The sequence below is a fragment of the Anabrus simplex genome, chromosome 3 (assembly GCF_040414725.1).
Source record: "Anabrus simplex isolate iqAnaSimp1 chromosome 3, ASM4041472v1, whole genome shotgun sequence".
Taxonomy (NCBI): Eukaryota; Metazoa; Arthropoda; class Insecta; order Orthoptera; family Tettigoniidae; genus Anabrus; species Anabrus simplex.
Window position 1 is genome coordinate 329,162,568 of NC_090267.1, and position 21,944 is coordinate 329,184,511.

General features: G+C 40.6%; 1 protein-coding gene across 1 annotated transcript in view; it reads left to right on the forward strand.

Annotated features, from left to right (window-relative positions):
• The first annotated feature begins 1,149 nt into the window (after positions 1–1,149).
• The window catches only part of LOC136866320 (E3 ubiquitin-protein ligase TM129), an 89,763-nt gene continuing 68,968 nt past the window's right edge, over positions 1,150–21,944 (forward strand). Inside the window, exons 1-3 of the mRNA XM_067143171.2 lie at positions 1,150–1,470; positions 1,555–1,798; positions 12,427–12,657. Coding sequence (XP_066999272.1) covers positions 1,266–1,470; positions 1,555–1,798; positions 12,427–12,657 — 680 coding nt within the window. The 5' untranslated portion in view covers positions 1,150–1,265. The remainder of the gene's footprint in view (positions 1,471–1,554; positions 1,799–12,426; positions 12,658–21,944) is intronic.

Here is a 21,944-nt window from a genome sequence, read left to right on the forward strand (position 1 = left end):
CCTTTTTTTCCCTGTCTACGTTATTCTCCCATCCCTTCATGTCTCCCTCCCACGTTCTTATATGTCAATTAATCCTCTACACCTTAAATGTTGGCATTTGTTGGCAGGACCTAGTGTTTACAGTGCACTGTGTCTTTTGGTATAGGCTAGAGCAATTTTGTTACTTTCATAGATCTATCTCTGTCTTGTCCTTGACTTTGACAATATGAAGGTGACTAAAAAGTAAACTCGTGTCTTCATCCTGAGGTGGTGCAGCTCTTTTTAGGCACACCCCCATTGGAGGTGAGCTGCACGTACCATTCCAACCACATACCAGCCCTCCTGCCATTCTTAAATTTCTGGCAGTACCGGGAATCGAACCCGGGCCCCCGAGGACGGCAGCTAATAACACTAACCGTTACGCTACGGAGGCGGACATGAAGGTGACTGAAGTATGTGCTATGCTAGTAATGCCAGTCCCTGCTATGAATGGTGTGAAAATGTTGCTCATAGGGTCGGTTGGTGTGTGCAATTCAGTGGGCTTGGCAGACTGATATGTAATAGCAACTCTGGCTCGGTGAGGAAAGCGACGGGAAACTACCTCACTCCTCATTTCCCTAGTACGCCTCTTCAGTGATGCCTATGGCAGAGTTGTTGAGGATCCCACAAGCGTTAGCGGTGACGGACTGAACATACATACCTTAAATAATGTTGATCCGGTCTTGTTCGTCTGGTAATAAGTCGCACAGGCGTGCAGTTTAGTACTTTGTCTCCCTCTGTGTTTTATCCTTTGTATTCAGAAAATGTGATAATTTTTTGTTCTCAGTTACAGTTTTAGATGAAACAAGCTACAAAGTAACCTCCTTCCGTGTGCTTCACGCCTACAATATAATGGTTGATAACTTACACTCCATCCATCCATCCATCCATCCATCCATCCATCCATCCATCTTTAGACAATCGTTGCCATTCAGGATATGATACACTACAATTCTCCCCATAGTTGTGTATTTTGATATATATGAGTGTTAATAGTGTGATCATGGCCGGACTTTACTAGTGTAGTCGGGACATGGTGTGATTTATTACAAGTATTGGAACTGGGTTAAATAACTAGCCCATTCCAATTTCTCCATTGTTTTTTGTTTTCTTTAAGTGTTTACCGTGGAATCATAACCTCAATGTCAGTTTCTGCTGGTGTGGAAGATGCTTAGTGTTTAACTAATTTCAGTAGTTCTTGTTGTTTTTAATTGTATTGTTCTTGATCTGTTGCGTTTGATGTTGAAATGGCATCTCCGTTCTTCTTATATGGCGTCTTTTATTTTGTTATATCAATATGTTTCATATTTCCTAGTAGTGAATTTGTATCAGCTGGTTTTACTGTAGAGTGCATATTTTCTAGTTTTCTTGGCAGTGAACATGAAAACTTCATGTTATATCACATTCGCCGCACTGTCACTACTCTGCTGTGTCATGCATTCCTTCCATTAGGTATAAAATTAATATCGTAACAAGATACCTACCGTCATATCATTTCTTTTAGTTTCGTGTTCATTAATGTCATTCTCTTTGCAGGTTTTATATTAGGTTCCTGCTTGCTTGGTTATTCTAATCCAATATTCATATTAACTGAAGGAGGGCACATGTGGAAACTATTTGTAATTGGTGCCGTGCTGTTGCCGTTGATTGCAATTTATATGGTTTGGTTGTGGTGGAGAGAGAACTGGAAGTATCATCCAGTATCGAAAACTTTAGTTCTCTTCACTGAAAGTGCTGACTGGAGGACTGTAGCATCAGATATAAACATTGAATTTAGAAGGTAAACTAGTCATTTTATTGCTTTATATATGCCTTGTATGGTAAGCTGTAGCTTGATTGATGTTTATTTAGAATTTTTTTTGTGCTATTTGCTTTACATTGCACCAACACAGATAGGTCTTATGGTGATGATGGGATATGAAAGGCCTAGGAGTAGGAAGGAAGCGGCCGTGGCCTTAATTAAGGTACAGCCCCAGGATTTGCCTGGTGTGAAAATGGGATACCACTGAAAACCATCTTCAGATGTGCTCACTGCGACAACCAGGGACCCATCCGCCGTCTGCCAGAATTAGAGTGCATTTTATTTTATAACCTAATTTAATTCAGCGCACACCATTATTCATCGTTCAAGCACGTTGTAGCATTTCTTTTGGCAGAGATACAATCGGATATAACGTCATTTCCACCAGGGAAGTGAAATGTATTCTGTTACTAATCCCTGCACAATAAAAACACAACTAAATGCAATATATAAGAAAACAAATTATTTGTTTGCCAGCAGCTGCACGTCATGAATGGCTATGTCAGTGTCAGCTTTTCGTCACTCTCCAACATAGAATGCTTACGCCCCCAGACCCCCTTTGCTTGATCGCGCGTGGGTGAATGGTTTTGTCACTAATCAGACCTAATCAATCCAGACCAATGGCTTTGTCACTGGCCAGCTTGATAAATTAATTCAGGATTTTGCCACAAGGTGCAAAGTAAATCTTACGCACATCTACTCAGTTACACGGAATAATAATAATAATGGTGTTTGGGCGCCACAGAGGCCAGGTGCAAGTCTCTTGAATTGACGCCTTATAGGTGACCAAAGTTGCTTTGAGAATGGGGTCCTGCCTCTGATGAATTCTAATGCTAAAGATGACACACACTCACTCACACATCACCCAGCCATCGGAATTAACCAGTGAAAGTTAAAATCCCCAACCTGGCTGGCAATTGAACCTCATGGACCAAAGGCCAGCACGCTAACCATTAGCCATAGAGCCAGACAATTATAGGATTGAACAGCATATTTTAATTGTGAAATTATAAAGTTACTACCTTACAGCTAACGGCTGTAGCCACGTTGAAACTCTGGATCCCGTGAGATCTCCGAAGTTAAGCAACATTGGGCATGGTCTAGATTTGGATGGGTTGCCACGCGCTGTTGGTGGGAGGTAAGGGAAAGGAACTGGCCACTCTACCATACGTAAACTCCGGCTCAGGCACACCTCTGCAGAGTTTTGGACCTGCCTTCGGGCAGAATACACTCTTACCTTACTACCTTACATTCCATAATAACGCAACTACACATCCTATCACACATCATTAATCACACAAAACAGTCGGCAGTATTCAGGAGGAAATCTCTGCAAGCAGTCTTCAAGTTCGTGTATATCTAATAGTTCCTGACGTCAGCTGGAAGATTGTTCCAAAGTTACATGTGAATAGATGCAGATGAGACCAGAATAAGAACTGGTGTTTGGTGAAACTTTTGTGCTTAAGTTCGCCAGCATAAATTACAGTTGAATCTTATAAATCTTACCTCGTGTCTTGTACGAGGGTAATCTGTTCATTGCCAAAGCTAGGGACCCAACAACCTGACGCTAGAAATATATTTACTTTTATAATTAAATATCATAAATTCTACAGTATTTTCTAAATCACTTGTATCCGTAGGTTGATGTTTATAAAAGGATGTCATTCCTAGAATTCAACACAGATGTTATTAACAATTGCTGTGCAAATGAAATTTCTATAATCGAATGACCTTCAGACCTTAATATTTACACACAGACTGACTGTAACTTAATGTAGCCCCTTTTGCAGTAAACAAACTAATGGGGGTAAATTAATACATACAGACACAAAACTGTCGCATATAGACATCTCGTCAACAGTTGGTCTGGATTAAGTCATTCCCTAGATACAAAAGAACATTGAGCTGTGGTCATGACTGGCAAGCATATACTCGAGTCCTACCCTGGTGTTTGGCTAGCTGTTGGATAAATGTGGTACTGCCAGCATGATATTTATGGGTGTGAGCTGGAAGGAGTGTTAACATGTGTAGTTTGAAGGAAACAAGGAAATCAAAATTGTATTGGGCAAAATAAATTAATAAAAGGTGACAAAATTGGATTGATCAGGGGAAAAAGTTATTATATCACAGTTTAATGGGCCGATTGCAGGAACGGTGTTTAGACTATGTCTGCGGTTAAACAATGCCTACCCTGAAAATGGTTTTCCATGGTTTCCCATTTTCACACCAGGCAAATGCTGGGGCTGTACCTTAATTAAGGCCACGGCCGCTTCCTTCCCACTCCTAGCCATTTCCTGTCCCATCGTTGCCATAAGACCTGTCTGTGTCGGTGTGACGTAAAGCAAAAAAAAAAAATTAAAATTGGAATTTTCATTTCTATTTGTGCTTAGTAATAGCATATTGTAATTTAGGATATGTCTGAACGTAGTTTAAAAGTTATTGTAGTGTATTGTAGTAACGTATTAGAAATTAGAGTGCTTATTCTATTATTTATAGTAGTCTTGCGAATTTCAAATTTAATTGTAATTTCCATTTCTGTTTATGCTTAGTAATAACCTGTTGTGATTAGGATACGCTGATCGTAGTTTAAAATTATTGTAGTATCTGAACATAGTCTGAACGTAATTTAAAATTATTGTAGTGTCTTATTAGAAATTAGTGTGTTTATTCTATTACTGTGACATATTTGTGTAGTATAGTATCTGTAGTAACTCTCTTACTAGAATTCTGTTGCAGTTTAGAATTGTGTAATTCTTGTGTATTATTTTCTGTTTTAAGTAATTAACAGCAATTTTCATCCTGATAGGGTGTTGTAGGGGGAAAAATCGTACAACTAAGTAGTATTGTAGTCTATATTAATTACCTTATTGTCGTGTGATCTTTGTGAACTATATTAGACAATATTTCTTCCTTTCATTTTTATTTTGCACAGAATAAGTTATCTTATTTTTTTTCCTCTTCTTTCATTATTCAGTAAAGAATGACTAAGGAGTGCACGTGTAGGAACTGTGGGTGTGGCCAGGAATTAACAAGTATGAGGGAGGAGTTGGAGAGTTTGAGGGAGATAATTAGGATTCTCTCAGAGGAGAGGAAAGAAAGTAGGCCTCCCTCAAACAATGTACAGGATACAGTAGGTGTAAAAGGGTGACGGGAAGGGAAGGGGGGGAATTGTAGAAGACAGGTGGTCAAATGTTTTAAGGCGAAGGAGATTGCAGGCTAAGGGCTCTATTCAGGACCAGAATTCAGAACAGGTGTCTATGAGAAATTGGTACGAGTCGCTGCAGGTGAACAACCTAGGGAAAATGAGGAATAGGGAACTGTTGCTGAGAAGTGTGGAAGTAAGAGGAAGGGAAAAGGTAGGAAAGGGAAATGTGGAGTAGTGGATAGGAAAAGAGAGGTGGAGCAGGGTCCTGGGATGGAGAAAAGGGAGGAAGAAGTAGCTTCTGCAGCTGTCAGGAAAGATAGGACTGACCAGGAGGGGAGGGGATCAAATGAGGTGGGTAGGGTTGAGGCTTTGGTCATGGGGGATTCCATTGTTAGACATGTGGAGAAAGGAAACCAGGGTAGAGTGTTATCCAGTAACTAGGTTAAGACAGATGTTGAGGAAAGTAGAAGAAAAGGAGGAGGGAAAGGAGAAGGGGGTAGTGTTTCACATTGGTACTAACAACATAAGACGAGCAGGTATGAGTACCAACATAGTTGGGATTTGTGGGATATGGTAAATGCATCATGGTAGTGCTGACACTGATTCAGAGTTATTTAATAAATTTATTTATGTGGAAAACGATAAGGGAAGGAACGTGATTGTAGCGGGTGATCTCAATTTACCAAATGTCAATTGGGAAGGTAATGTGAACGGCAGGAAGCATGGCCAACAAATGGCAAATAAGTTAATATGGGAAGGGGATCTGATTCAGAAAGTGAGGGAAGAATATTTTGGATGTGGTGCTCATAAAACCAGATGAGCTCTATAGAGAAACTGAAGTAATAAATGGTATTAGTGATCACAAAGCTGTTTATGTGGGTGTTAAAAATAAATGTGAGTGAAAGAAAGGTATTAAAATGAGGACTATTGAGGACTGTGAGGAGTTTTTGAAAAGTAACTATGATCGGTGGAAAACTGTAAAGAAAAATGTAAACAGACTCTGTGATGGGTTTAAAGCAATTGTTGAGGAATGTGAAAATAAGTTTGTACCTTCAAAGGTGGTAAGGAGTGGTAAAGACCCACTATATTGTAAGAGAAGTAAAGAGACTAAGAAGGAGGTGCAGGTGGGAAAGAAATAGATTTAGAAATGGCTGTGGAAGTAAGAAGAAATTGAAGGAACTTGCTAGGAAATTGAATGTAGCAAAGAAGTCAGCTAAGGATAACATGATGGCAAGCATAATTGGTGGTTATACAAATTTTAGTGACAAATGGAGGAGTATGTATAAATACTTAAAGGCAGAAACAGGTTCCAAGAAGGACATTCCAGGAATCATTAATGAACAAGGAGAGTGTGTTTGCGAGGATCTTCAAAAGGCAGAAGTATTCAGTCAGCAGTATGTAAAGATTGTTGGTTACAAGGGTAATGTCCAGTGGAGGTGACTAATACTAAAGAAGTATTAAAATTTACCTATGACAACAGTGACATTTTCAGTAAGATTCAAAAGTTGAAAACTAGAAAAACAGCTGGAATTGATAAGGTTTCGGGGGATATACTAAAGATGATGGGTTGGAATATAGTATCGTATCTGAAGTAATCTGTGGATATCCGCAAAGTTAGTGTCTTGGTGGATACAAACTGTATGGCAGTGCAGATATTTTTCCTGATCATTTCTAAATAGTGATGTTTTTTGATTTTCACTCAGGTATACTCTTGTTTTTACTTGCAGTTAGGCGACCGTTGACGTTGGTATGGGGGAATAGTGATATATAAAGAGCCTTGAAACCATAAAACCGTAAATCTGACCTAAGACTAACTGGCTCCTGCCCACAATAAATGGAAGGAAGGAACAAAGGTCAATACATCGGTAGTTGTCGCAATAGAAAATCCCTCCTAAACCTGCGACTGTAAGGGTTCTGGTGTCAGGCCTATTGTATTACGTTAACAGATCAATCAGTTTCAGTACCGTGGGTGTAATATACTGCAGTTAAATACTTAAATTATCCGTGGATAACCATTTTACATCATGCGGATAACCATTCGCGAATGCGGGTGCAGATGAAGAAAGTGCGGATATTATTTTGTACATCTGCACAGGGCTTTAGCTATACTAGCCTGTGTGTATAAAGGAAAGGGTGATAGACATAAATCTGAAAATTACAGGCCAGTAAGTTTGACATGCATTGCATGTAAACTTTGGGAAAGCATTCTTTCTGATTATATTACACACGTTTGCAAAATTAATAACTGGTTTAATAGAAGGCAGTTTGGGTTAAGGAAAGGTTATTATGTAGGTTTTCAGCAAGTTATGGCAGATATCCTGGATTCAGGAGGTCAAGTGGACTTTATCGCGATTGACCTGTCTGAGGCATTTGATAGGGTAGATCATGGGAGACTACTGGCAAAATTGAGTGCAGTTGGACTTGACAAAAGAGTGACTGAATGGGTGGCTGCTTTTCTAGAAAATAGATCTCGGAGAATTAGAGTACAGCTTATAAATCTCATATTTATTCCGTATTGGCTCCGCACAACTAAGGTTACCTCTCCTTCCAATACTCCCCGCCCACCGCAAGTACCTTACACACGTACACAGGACTCAGTCAGTTAACAACACGGCATAAGGGAGGACGTTAAATACGGCACGACTGGCTATAAGGTAATCAACTCCATTATCTTTCATTCTCGCGAACGTACATTTTTAACAAGGTTTTCTCCTTAAAATATTTTCTATTTTACTCATTCTTTTCTCGTTTCAGACTCATTTCAATAATCCTACCACAACTCAACTTCAACTACGGTTATTTTATCAAGAGTTCCCCCGATAAATACATATAAGAAAATCTTGTATTTCTTCCATTTATTTTCAAGATTAACAAAATGTACACGTCTCCAACATGAAGAAGAACCTTATCGCCGTTTTTAATTCGTCATTTGAACACTGACTTGTTGAATTTTTAACCAACATGAATGAACTTTATTTCATCATTATTATATGTTTTAATCTTCGAGCCATTTTATCATATCTTTTAGCTTTTGTATCATCATAACATCAATGTATTTTAATTGTCTTGCCATTTTGTCAATTTTAGCTGAAGATGTTCCATAATCGGAACGAAACATGTACTAGAGATTATATGGTTTATATTATGTAATTAATAAGCCTATTACACTGACTGACAGAGCAAATGCAACACCAAGAAGGAGTGGTCAGAACTTTATGCCAGTTGCAGGGTAGACTGACGTCACTGAGGTATGCTCATGATGTGAAATGCGCCGCTGTGCTGCGCACGTAGCGAACGATAAATGGGACACGGCGTTGGCGAATGGCCCACTTCGTACCGTGATTTCTCAGCCGACAGTCATTGTAGAACGTGTTGTCGTGTGCCACAGGACACGCGTATAGCTAAGAATGCCAGGCCGCCGTCAACGGAGGCATTTCCAGCAGACAGACGACTTTACGAGGGGTATGGTGATCGGGCTGAGAAGGGCAGGTTGGTCGCTTCGTCAAATCGCAGCCGATACCCATAGGGATGTGACCACGGTGCAGCGCCTGTGGCGAAGATGGTTGGCGCAGGGACATGTGGCACGTGCGAGGGGTCCAGGCGCAGCCCGAGTGACGTCAGGACGCAAGGATCGGCGCATCAGCCGCCAAGCGGTGGCAGCCCCGCACGCCACGTCAACCGCCATTCTTCAGCATGTGCAAGACACCCTGGCTGTTCCAATATCGACCAGAACAATTTCCCGTCGATTGGTTGAAGGAGGCCTGCACTCCCGGCGTCCGCTCAGAAGACTACCATTGACTCCACAGCATAGACGTGCACGCCTGGCATGGTGCCGGGCTAGAGCGACTTGGATGAGGGAATGGCGGAACGTCGTGTTCTCCGATGAGTCACGCTTCTGTTCTGTCAGTGATAGTCACCGCAGACTAGTGTGGCGTCGGCGTGGAGAAAGGTCAAATCCGGCAGTAACTGTGGAGCGCCCTACTGCTAGACAACGCGGCATCATGGTTTGGGGCGCTATTGCGTATGATTCCACGTCACCTCTAGTGCGTATTCAAGGCACGTTAAATGCCCACCGCTACATGCAGCATGTGCTGCGGCCGGTGACACTCCTGTACCTTCAGGGGCTGCCCAGTGCTCTGTTTCAGCAGGATAATGCCCGTCCACACACTGCTCGCATCTCCCAACAGGCTCTACGAGGTGTACAGATGCTTCCGTGGCCAGCGTACTCTCCGGATCTCTCACCAATCGAACACGTGTGGGATCTCATTGGACGCCGTTTGAAAACTCCGCCCCAGCCTCGTACGGACGACCAACTGTGGCAAATGGTTGACAGAGAATGGAGAACCATCCCTCAGGACACCATCCGCACTCTTATTGACTCTGTACCTCGACGTGTTTCTGCGTGCATCGCCGCTCGTGGTGGTCCTACATCCTACTGAGTCGATGCAGTGCGCATTGTGTAACCTGCATATCGGTTTGAAATAAACATCAATTATTCGTCCGTGCCGTCTCTGTTTTTTCCCCACCTTTCATTTCTTTCGAACCACTCCTTCTTGGTGTTGCATTTGCTCTGTCAGTCAGTGTATATAGAAATTGATAAGTATTGAATTAGAGTAGGAGAAGCTTTATCTGACCCTGTAATAATTAAGAGGGGAATTCCTCAGGGTAGTATTATTGGACCTTTATGTTTTCTTATTTTTATATATATATCAATGATGTGCATAAAGAAATGGAATCAGAGATAAGGCTTTTTGCAGATGATGTTATTCTGTACAGAGTAATAAATAAGTTACAAGATTGTGAGCACCTGCAGAATGACCTCGATAATGTTGTGAGATGGACAGTAGGCAATGGTATGATGATAAACAGGGTTAAAAGGCAGGTTGTGAGTTTCACAAATAGGAAAAGTCCTCTCAGTTTTAATTACTGTGTTGGTGGGGTGGGAATTCCTTTTGGGGATCATTGTAAGTACCTAGGTGTTAACATAAGGAAAGATCTTCATTGGGGTAATCACATAAATATGATTGTAAATAAAGGGTACAGATTTCTGCACATGGTTATGAAGGTATTTAGGGATTGTAGTAAGGATGTAAAGGAGAGGGCGTAAAAGTCTCTGGTAAGACCCCAAGTAGAGTATGGTTCCAGTGTATGGGACCCTAATCAGGATTACTTGATTCAAGAACTGGACAAAATCCAAAGAAAAGCAGCTTGATTTTTTCTGGGTGATTTCCGACAAAATAGTAGCATTACAAAAATGTTGCAAAGTTCGGGGTGGGAAGACTTGGGAGAAAGGAGACGAGCTGCTTGACTAAGTGGTATATTCCGGGCTGTCTGTGGAGAGATGGCGTGGGAGGATATCAGTAGACGAATAAGTTTGAGTGGTGTCTTTAAAAGTAGAAAAGATCACAATATGAAGATAAAGTTGGAATTCAAGAGGACAAATTGGGGCAATTATTTGTGTATAGCAAGGGGAGTTAGGGATTGTAATAACTTACCAAGGGAGATGTTCAATAATAATGTGCAATCATTTAAGAAAAGGCTAGGAAAACAACAGATAGGGAAACTGCCGCCTGTGCGACTGCTCTAAATGCAGATCTGTCGTGATTGATTGATGCCTAAGTATGGCTGCTGCATTGCAGAGACGTTATTTAGCACTTAGGCACTGTCTAAAACCGATGTTCAACCGGTCATGTTTAAATACTGCCAAGAACACTGTTTAACCTCAAATGAGAGGAGTGAATCACTATCAGAGGTTATGTACCATGAAACATGTAATTTGTATTATCATGTTGAGACGATTCCGGGAAGAAGGGTTAGTCCGAAGACCTCTCTGTGGGTTGCCAACTGCGAAGTTGCAGCAATTAATTTGACGTGTACAGGGAGGTAGAGCTTAAAATAAGATTTCACTTTTCAGGCTGACAAAGGGACAGTCCGTTAACTGTCAACTTTAATACAATTCTTTGCGACTGATATATTTTATTATACATGGGGTAATTTCCATAGAATTATAGGTCACTTCTACTACATATATGTCAGAATTACTGTACTGGTCCCAGTCATCGGAGGGCTGTCACATACATCAACCAGGAGGGTTTCACTTATATTTACTGTCAAGTAAACACACATAGCCGTAATAGTTAAAACTAAAAAGTAGGGTTGTATGTTTTTTTTTATATACAGTATATATAAGTTTTTGGTAACTGTATGATAGGAAAAGGCAAGTGGTGGTTGGTGATTATTGTTTAAAGAGGACTGGGGAAGAAGAGCCGTGGCCATATTAATAGCCCTAGTATTTGCCTGGTGTAAAAATAGGGCAACTACGGAAAACATTCTTCAGGGCTGCCTTGATGTGTTTTGAACCTACGATCTCCAGAATGCAAGCTACATCAATATAGCCCGTACAGCACATTTGGTTACACATTGCTGTTGTTTCATATTCCCTTCGCCAAAGCTATTTATGAGTAGATTACACTCATTGTAACAACGCTATAATCAAAGCTACACATCCCCATACGGTGGCGTCGCTTTAGTGTCGATAATTCTATGAGGTTTAATTTCCAGCGATAGCAATATTCTTATCTGTTGGCAAGTCATGCTCTTGCTTAGCCATATTTGAGTATTGTGTAGGAAGACAAACAGCTGACTGGCATTTGGCGTGCGCACCGACAAATTTCATTGGTTGCGACAAGCAAAGAGTTGCATGAAAGTTACTTCTGTCTCCATTTTCAAACCAATATTGAAACTTTAAACGATGTCTAGTTAAACACCTGCTTAATATTGTTTATGCAATGGAAGATCATGCTCGATTAGATGTTGTTTAGGTAGATGTTGTGTAAGGCTTAAAACTAGACATCGTTTCTGCAATCATTGCATCTATGTAATAAATGAAGTGGCAAATGTATAATAATGTCACCATTTGGTCATTACATATGTAATTAAGTTGTAATTAGATCAGAGTTACATATTGCTTATGGAAATGTTTTAGCTGCTTAGGATGTGTCCACCTCAATATTAAAAAAAAACATTATTTTATATTGACATCATACTGTATAGGCTTTTGGGCGTATACAGTATCATGTCCATAAGTATGGGCTGTGAAAGCATCAATGGCAACATTATTTTATATTAATCTTTTATTTAAAATAAATATTATTTGATAACAATCTCTTATTGTTTTGATGCTGTTTGACAATTCTGAGCAGTTGGGTTATGTAAAGTCACCATGTGGTTTCCAGACCAGTTCTTCTTTTGCTAGTAGATATTTTAGCTCTATTTATATATAGGATTGGTTTGACTCTTTGGAAGACTGGTTTTGCGTCATGTTATCCAGTAGTAGTTTTGCAGTGGAGATAATTATGATCCTCTAGATTGTGAATTTCAAGTTAAAGGAATTTATATGTATAGCAATAATGAATTGTGCAGAGCAGAAGAAAGCTCTAGGATGGAGATTCCTGTGATACAGGGTGGACACGTTTTATCGAGATACGAGTTCCTTGGTTAAAGTGGTGGCTACAGACAACTGGCTGATAAAGGTGTCTCCATACAAGTTGGATCTGGCTCATCAGAGTGACTCTGCCCTTGTGCTTAGCAGTAGTGACTCACACAGCCTATCAATCGGAGGACCTGGTGGAGCTCAGTTTCTAAACATAGATGTCATATCCACTCGAACTGGTGTAAACCCATTTACAATTAGGTAAGTTGGTAAACATAACTTTATTTATCGCTAATGGGAATGATATTCAGGTTGAGCATGAATAACTGGCCCGGGCTGTCTCATTTTGTTCCCTCCACTTTTAGTTATTTACTAGCTTTAGTACTCAGCCCTGCTCGAGTACTTTTTTGAATGTTTATTTGTAGGATTTGCATTACCTGTTTTTATTGAATTTTTGTAGATTTCTTTATTATGACATTGATTTATATTTTATGAACTCTTTTGTAGATTTAGAGTTATTGTTATGTGTTTAATCTTAAATCTTAGTTTGAAATTATTTGGTTTTGGTTAAACTTTGTCCCTGTGGCAGCCAAGATTGCCTGGGAAGTAGCTGATCCTTTCAAATAAATAATAAAAGTAAGCTGTAAATGTGTGTATTTACGAGTCTCTATGATGTACACTATTTCACCTGTAATTGGGACTGTCAGCAGTCAGGCTAGCAACCCCAGAAACTGTGGATTCAACACTAATCTTAGTCATTTTGGACATCTTTTTCACCCTTTCTCAGCCATCATGCCGACAGAGGCTGACCCTTTACTTAAATGACATCCCGTGTGTCACAATCCATCTTAGCCACCCTGAAAAGTATGGATTCAACACTAATATTGGTCGTTGTTGATAATATTTATGTGTCACCACTCTCCCCTAGGGGAGCTGGGGTGTCTTACCCCCCTCCGTAAATTCTTCCTGATAGTAAGTCATGTGTACCAAGTTTGGTTAAGAGATATGCTGGAACACACGTACGTCCATAGTCTCTGCCATTTTTGTCATTCTTTTCATTTCTTCTCAACCCCATACGAATGGGAACTGAACTTGGACTTAAACGGCATCCGGAGTGTCACTATTCATCTAAGCAAACAAGCAGACTATGTATTCAACACTAATATAGGCGATTTTTGATTATTTTTACATGTCACTTATTCCTTGACCCCATCCCTAGGGGTGTTATGGCAGGTATCTTATCCCCACAGTATTTTCTTCCAGATAGTAAGTCGTATGTGTGCCAAGTGTGGTTGAGAGATATGCTGGAGGAAAAAAAAAAAAAAAAAAAAAGTACACACAGTATCTCGGCCATTTTGAACAGTCTTCTTTTATCTCTTCTCAACCTGCATACTGGTGGGGATTGAACTTTGACTTAAACAGCATCCAGTGTGTCCCTGTTCATCTCGGAAACCCAGAAAACTGAATTCAACATGAATATTGGTCGTTATCACATATCACCCCCTCGTCACCCCTTGGGGTGCTTGGGGTGTCTTATCCCCACAGCCTTTTTTTTTTCTCCTTATAGTAAATCAGATGTGTACCAAATGTGATCGAGATTGCTCCAGTGGTTTAGGAGGAGACGTGGAACATACACACCTGCACACACACGCTTCCATTTTTATATATGTTGTTTGAGTCATCAGTCCATAGACTGGTTTGATACAGCTCTCGATGCAACCTATCCTTTCCTAACTTCTTCATTTCTTCATAACTACTACAACTGCATCTTACATCTGCTCTAATCTGCTTGTCATATTCGTATCTTGATCTACCCTTACCGTTCTTTCCACCTACACTTCCCTCCGAAACCAACTGTACAAGTCCTGGGTGTCTTAAGATGTGCCCTATAATTCTATTTCTTCTTCTGGTCAAATTTAGCAAAATCGAACTCCTCTCATGCCGACCCTATGGTGTTGGGGTAGCGTGCCTGCTTTTTATCCGGAGGCCCTGGGTTCGATTCCCGATTTTTACCTGGTTCTGAGGGCTGGTTCGAGGTCCATTCAGCCTGTGTGATTACAATTGAGAAGCCATCTGACGTTGAGATGGTAGCCCCGGTCTAGAAAGCCAGAGAATAACGACAGAGACGAATCGTGCTGACCACACAACACCTCATAATCTGCAGGCCCTCGGACTGAGCAGCGGTCGCTTGGTAGGCCATGGCCCTTCGGGGCTGTTGCGCCATGGAGTTTGATCTCCTCTCACCAGTATGATTCAATATCTCTTCATTCATGATTCTGTCTTCCCATCTCACCTTCAGCATTCTTCTGTAACACCACATTTCAAAAGCTTCTATTCTCTTTCTTTCTGAGCTAGTTATTGTCCATGTTTCACTTCCATACAGTGCACACTTCAGACGAAAATCTTGAAAAAATATTTTTCTAATTCCTATATCAATGTTCGAGGTGAACAAATTTCATTTCTTAAGAAAGGCCTTCCTTCCTTGTGCTAGTCTGAATTTTATGTCCTCCTTACTTCTATCATCATTAGTCATTTTACTACCCTAGTAACAATATTCATCTACTTCCTTTAAGATTTCATTTCCTAATCTTATATTTCCTGCATCACCTGACTTTGTTTGACCACACTCCATTACTTTTGTTTTGGACTTATTTATTTTCATCTCGTATTCCTCCTCCAAGACTCTGTCCATACCATTCAGCAATTTCTCCAGATCTTTCGCAGAGTCAGATAAAATAACAATATCATTGGCAAATTTCAGGGTTTTAATTTCCTCTTCTTGGGCTTTGATTCCCTTTCCAAATTCTTCTTTGATTTCCTTTATTGCCTGTTCTATGTAAACATTGAAAGGAGAAGGGACAAACTGCAGCCTTGCCTCACTCTTTTCTGGATTGCTGCCTTTTTTTCCAAAGCCCTCGATTCTTATCACTGCAGACTGATTTTTGTATAGATTGTAGATAATTCTTACTCTGCATCTGATCCCGATCACTTTCAGAATCTCAAACAGTTTAGTCAATCAACATTATTGAATGTCTTTTCTAGATCTACAAAAGCCATGTACGTGGGCTTGTCTTTCTTAATTTGGTCCTCTAAGATCAGATGTAAAGTCAGGATTGCTTCACGTGTTCCCACATTTCGTCTGAAGCCAAATTGATCTTCTTCCAAGTCAGTTTCAACTTGTCTTTCCATTCTTCTGTAAATAATACATGTTAAAATTTTGCAGGCATGAGATACTAAACTAATGGTGCAGTAGTTTTCACACTTGTCAGCACCAGCTTTCTTGAGAATGGGTATGACAACATTCTGCCGTAAATCGGATGGCACTTCTCCTGTATCATACATCTTACACACTAAACGGAATAATCTCTCCATGCTGGATTCTCCTAAGGCAGTCGGTAACTCTGGGGGGTATGTCATCAATTCCTGGTGCCTTGTTCCTTCTTAGGTCTCTGAAAGCTCTGTCGAATTCTGACCTCAAAATTGGGTCTCCCATGTCATCAGCATCAACAGCCTCTTCTTGTTCCAGAACCCTATCACCTACTTCTTTACCTTGATACAATTGTTGGATTTGTTCCTGCCATCTTTCTGACTTGTCTTCTTTCCCTAGTGGTTTTCCACCTGTGCTTTTAATATTTGTACACCTAGTTTTCCTTTCTCCAAAGGTTCCCTTGATTTTCCTGTATGCAGTATCTACCTTTCCTAGGACCATATAACCTTCAACATTCTTGCACTTATCTTTCAGCCATTCTTCTTTACCTGTCCTGCACTTTCTATCTACTTCATTCTTTATTGGCCTGTATTCTTTTCTGCCCTCCTTATTGTTTGCATTTTGTACTTTTGTCATTCGTCAGTCAGGTCTAGTATCTCTTGAGTTATCCACTGTTTCTTAGTTGATCTTTACTTTCTTCCTAACTTTTCTTCAGCAGACTTACTGATCTCATTCTTCATGACGGTCTATTCTTCCTCTACTGTGTTTCCTTCAGCCTTTTCATTTAGTCCTTGTTTTAGATGTTCCTTGTTCTTTTCTTTCTTCTTGTCTAGATCCCATTTACATGCATTCCTTCCTTTCTTCAATTTCAGATGGCATTTCATGACTAACAGGTTGTGGTCAGAGTCCTCATCTACTCCTGGGAAAGTCTTGCAATCCAACACCTGCTTTCTGAATCTCTGCCGTGCCATAATGAAGTCTATTTGATACCTCTCAATATCTCCAGGTCTCGTCCATATATATAGCCATCGTTTGTGGTGTTTAAACCAAGTATTAGCAAGAACTAAATTATGATCAGTGCAGAATTCTACCAGCTGGCTTCCTCTTTCATTCCTTTGTCCCAATCCGAATTCTCCTACTACGCTACCTTCTCTTCCTTGACCTACCACTGCATTCCAGTCTCTCATCACAATTTGATTCAAGTCCCCTTTTACATATTGTATTAAATCTTCTCTCTCTTCGTATATTCTTTTGATTTCTTCATCATCCGCTGAACTATTAGGCATATAGACCTGAACTATAGTGGTGCTCATTGGCTTGGTGTCTACCTTGACAACTATAATCCTTTCACTATGCTGGTCATAGTAGCTTACCTGCTGCCCTGTTTTCTTGTTCATTATTAAACCAACTCTTGCATTTCCCATGTTTGATTTTGTGCTGATAATTCTGTAGTCGCCTGACCAAAAAACGTGCTCCTCCTGCCAATGTACTTCACTTATACCAACTACATCTAACTTTAGTCTGTCCTTCTTCCTTTTCAGATTCTCTAACCTACCACAACTATTCTATCTCTTGACATTTCTCGCTCCGACTCACAGATTGTCAGTATCCATCTTCCTGATGATTTCCCCCTCTCCTGTAGTCTCCACCCGGAGATCCGAATGGAGGACTATTTATCTCCGGAATATTTTGCCCAGGAGGAAGCCATCATCAGCATATCATTCATACAGAGAGAGATGCATGTCCTCGGTAGTTAGTTATGGCTGTAGTTCCCCGTTGCTTTCAACTGTGTAGCTGTGTCAGCATGACTAAGCTATGTTAAGTAATATTACAAGACCAATCAGTCAACCATTTAGACTGCTGCTCTTGCATCTTCTGAAAGGCTGCTTTCGATGAACCATTCGTTAGTCTGGTCTCTCGACAGATAACCATCTGATATGGTTGCACCTACGGCTTGGCTACCTGCTTTACTGGAACACGCAAGCTTCGCCATCACGGCAAGGTCACATGGTTCACAGGGGAGGATTTATATATATACTGTAAGTAGTAGTAATAATAATAATAATAATAATAATAATAATAATAATGATGTGTGTTCAGTCCTCAGCCCGATGGCTGGTTGGATCCTCAACATTTCCACCTTTAGCTATCTACTTCATTCTTTATTGGCCTGTATTCTTTTCCGCCCTCCTTATTGTTTGCATTCTTGTACTTTTGTCATTCGTCAGTTAGATCTAGTATCTCTTGAGTTATCCACTGTTTCTTAGTTGATCTTCTTCCTAACTTTCTTGGCATCACTGAAGAGGCGTACTAGGGAATTGAAGAGTGAGGTAGTCTCCCATTCCTTTCCTCACTGACACGGAAGTTGCTTTTACACAGCAGTCTGCCAAGCCCATTGACATGCATGCACCAACTGACCTTATGAACAATATTTTCACACCTTTCATAGCAGGAACTGGTTGCATAAGGAATGTTGTTTCTAACATCGTTCATACCTCAGTCATTTCTGTCAAGTATGGGACAGATAGGTCAATGAGAGTAACATTTTTACAGTATTTTAGCACATACCAGAAGACATAGTACACTCCAAACACTAGGTCTCGTGCAAAGGCATAATAATTGAGCCATGAGTTCAGCCTCATCTGTTTAAAACTGCTGCCGAACTCCTACTGTGATATTATCTATGCTCTGCTAACTGAACTATCATATTGCAGAAGTTTTATATGTAGGGACCAGATGTCCCTATTATCGACTCTCTAGTGCCTCATAATGTTCAGAAACTCTATTATCGAGAATGTTTTTGTTTGACTTTGGATACCTAATCTGCCTTCAATTATGTTGCAGTAATCATCCCTGTGATTAAATTTATCTGCCAATGATATCAAGTGAAATAAATTATTTCTGGAAATCTCTGCCAGTCCTTTATATAAGGAGGGAATTTTGTTAGGACTAATGTCTTGCGTCAGTGAATTATTGAGTGTGTTATGTGAAGGAGAGATCTCCTAGGAGGAGATGCTGGGGGCAGGAGATTGACAAAGTGGCATGAGAAGGCAATTTTAACAAGGGATCTCAGAAATTTAAACGTGAACTCTCTGCGTGTGAAGATAGGGAAGATTCCAGTGTACCACTTTAGCTTGTAACTGCTAGGTTGTTCAGCTTTCTTAAATTTTAATGTGGGATTTTCTTGTTTTCAACTTAAACTAAACGTAGGTTTCTGTAACCAGTCTTTGGACTTTAAGATTTCTCCCCTAATAGGAACTTGTTAAAATGTAAGGGTTAGCTTCTATGTCTTCGGGCTTTATGCACAGTTAGGTGTTTGTTATTGAACTTTAACTTTGGAGAGTTTGGTGTTTCAGCTTCCGTCCTCATTTTGTTTTCGGACTTTTAATTTATATTGACGTAGTTGCCTTGTAACGTGGCTTAGTCCAGGCATGTCAAGATCACGAGCTGACTGACAACTCTGCTTGCACAAGAAACAGCAGTTACAAGCGCTAGCCCAGGACATTATCAGATAGTACAAGCCTGGAGGGGTTACATGCATGTTCATAATTACGGTACTTCATGCCAATACATGCATATATATTATCTATATAAATAAAATCGTAATGACCGTGTGTCTGTACATTAACTATTTTAGCGAAATTTCCGTAGGCTACAGTTATCTGTTTCAGGTGTAATAATGACCATCTGCATATTTTTTAGCTTTGGTGTCTGTCTGTTTGTCTATAACTTGAAAACTACTGGATATATTTCTACCAAACTTCATATTTAGAATCCACCTGTCCTTGGGTAGTTTTTAAGGCCAATATTGTTCCTAAATCCCTGAAATGACTTGGGATTTATACGAAACTGAAACCGTGATTTTGCACCCCCACAAAATATACACAACCAAACTTAATGGAAATCTACCTGCCTGAATGGAAATAAATTTCTTAACCTTTTTTTCTCATGTGCATTATTTCAATACAAGGATTAATTAGGGAGATATCATTAACGGACCGTTTTTCGGTGCATGTCCCACCGGACTTAACTTAAGAACGGGTGTGTGTAAAGCGTATTTCTTATAACTTGAAAATTTGAAAACTACTGAAAATATTTCAACCAAACTTTATATTTACCATCCTCCTGTTCAAAGGTAGGTTTTAAGGTCCTTGTCATTCAAAATTCCCAGAATGGACTGGGGGTTTGTAGGGAACCAAAACAGTGATTTTGCTCTCCCACAATATATACAAGACCACCCTTGATAGAAATCCATGTCTAAAACTTTTTCTCATGGGCATTTTTTTCGACAGGATTACCAAGGGAGATGTCATGAACGGTCGGTTTTGCAGGCTAAGTCCAGAGAACATAGCCCAAAAGGTGTTGTACATGGAGCAGATTCCTTATCTATCTGTATAAATAAAATCGTAACGACCATGTGTCTGTGCGTTAACAATTTTTTCAAAATTTTCGTACAGCTATCCGTTTAAGGGGTAATAATGTCTATCTGCACATTTTTTTAGCTATAGTTTCCTGAAAGTCCTAAATTTTAACCCCTTCGCCCAAAATCAAGATTGCGGAACAATCTGCTAGACGAGCTAGAAAATTGAAATTAGGCAAAATTATACGTTTTAGCCTGTAACCAACAGAAAACTTCCAAATTTTTCACTCTTGATCCCCAAAGAAATATGAAGGCAATGAAGGCAATTTTAATGACAGTGCAGACCTTCATTTTGAGGCATTCCGCGACTAAACGGTAAGGCCTATCACAAAACCTATCACAATCTCAGTTCAATTTGGGTGATCTCCAACTTTAGACCTATGACTTTTTGTCATCTCTGTCTCCCTTATTACGTTAGATTTGACTGTATGTCTCGATTGTTCATACATTTTGTGCTTTTTACGTGTATATTACTTAGTTTGACACATGTATAGGAAAGATAGAGTCATGAAATTTGGCACGCACATTGACACGACCAGTGGCTGTATTCAAACCAAACTTCATGATTCTAGCTTCCACATAAGTATGTGAAAAAAAAAAAAAAATGTAAAATTTTAAAAATGTACCCAAATTTCACCTCATTCAAACATCATAACTCAATTGAACCCATAAATATGGGAGATACGAGAAAAAATGTTTTCAGACCAAATATGTAGAGCGATAAAAGGGGCGTCTGATGGTGCAAACTGTTTGTTGATATGCTGTACCGTTTAGGAGCAGTAAATTTCGAAATGAAGTTCTGCACTTACAAATATGCCCCTACCTATCTGTCATCTATATAAATAAAATCGTAATGACCATGTGTCTGTACATTGACTATTTTGGTGAAATTTTCGTACAGTTATCTGTTTCAGGTGTAATAATAACATCTGCATATTTGTTAGCTTTAGTTTCCTAGAAGTCCTCATTTTAACCACACTTCCCCCAAAGCAAGATTGAGGGACAATCTGCCAGGTGAGCTAGAAAATTGAAATTTGGCAAAATTATACACTGACTGACAGAGCAAATGCAACACCAAGAAGGAGTGGTCAGAACTTTATGCCAATTGCAGGGTAGACTGACGTCACTGAGGTATGCTCATGATGTGAAATGCGCCTCTGTGCTGCGCACGTAGCGAACGATAAATGGGACACGGCGTTGGCGAATGGCCCACTTCGTACCATGATTTCTCAGCCGACAGTCATTGTAGAACGTGTTGTCGTGTGCCACAGGACACGTGTATAGCTAAGAATGTCAGGCCGCCGTCAACGGAGGCATTTCCAGCAGACAGACGACTTTACGAGGGGTATGGTGATCGGGCTGAGAAGGGCAGGTTGGTCGCTTCGTCAAATCGCAGCCGATACCCATAGGGATGTGTCCACGGTGCAGCGCCTGTGGCGAAGATGGTTGGCGCAGGGACATGTGGCACGTGCGAGGGGTCCAGGCGCAGCCCGAGTGACGTCAGCACGCGAGGATCGGCGCATCCGCTGCCAAGCGGTGGCAGCCCCGCACGCCACGTCAACCGCCATTCTTCAGCATGTGCAAGACACCCTGGCTGTTCCAATATCGACCAGAACAATTTCCCGTCGATTGGTTGAAGGAGGCCTGCCCTCCCGGCGTCCGCTCAGAAGACTACCATTGACTCCACAGCATAGACGTACACGCCTGGCATGGTGCCGGGCTAGAGCGACTTGGATGAGGGAATGGCGGAACGTCGTGTTCTCCGATGAGTCACGCTTCTGTTCTGTCAGTGATAGTCACCGCAGACGAGTGTGGCGTCGGCGTGGAGATAGGTCAAATCCGGCAGTAACTGTGGAGCACCCTACCGCTAGACAACGCGGCATCATGGTTTGGGGCGCTATTGCGTATGATTCCACGTCA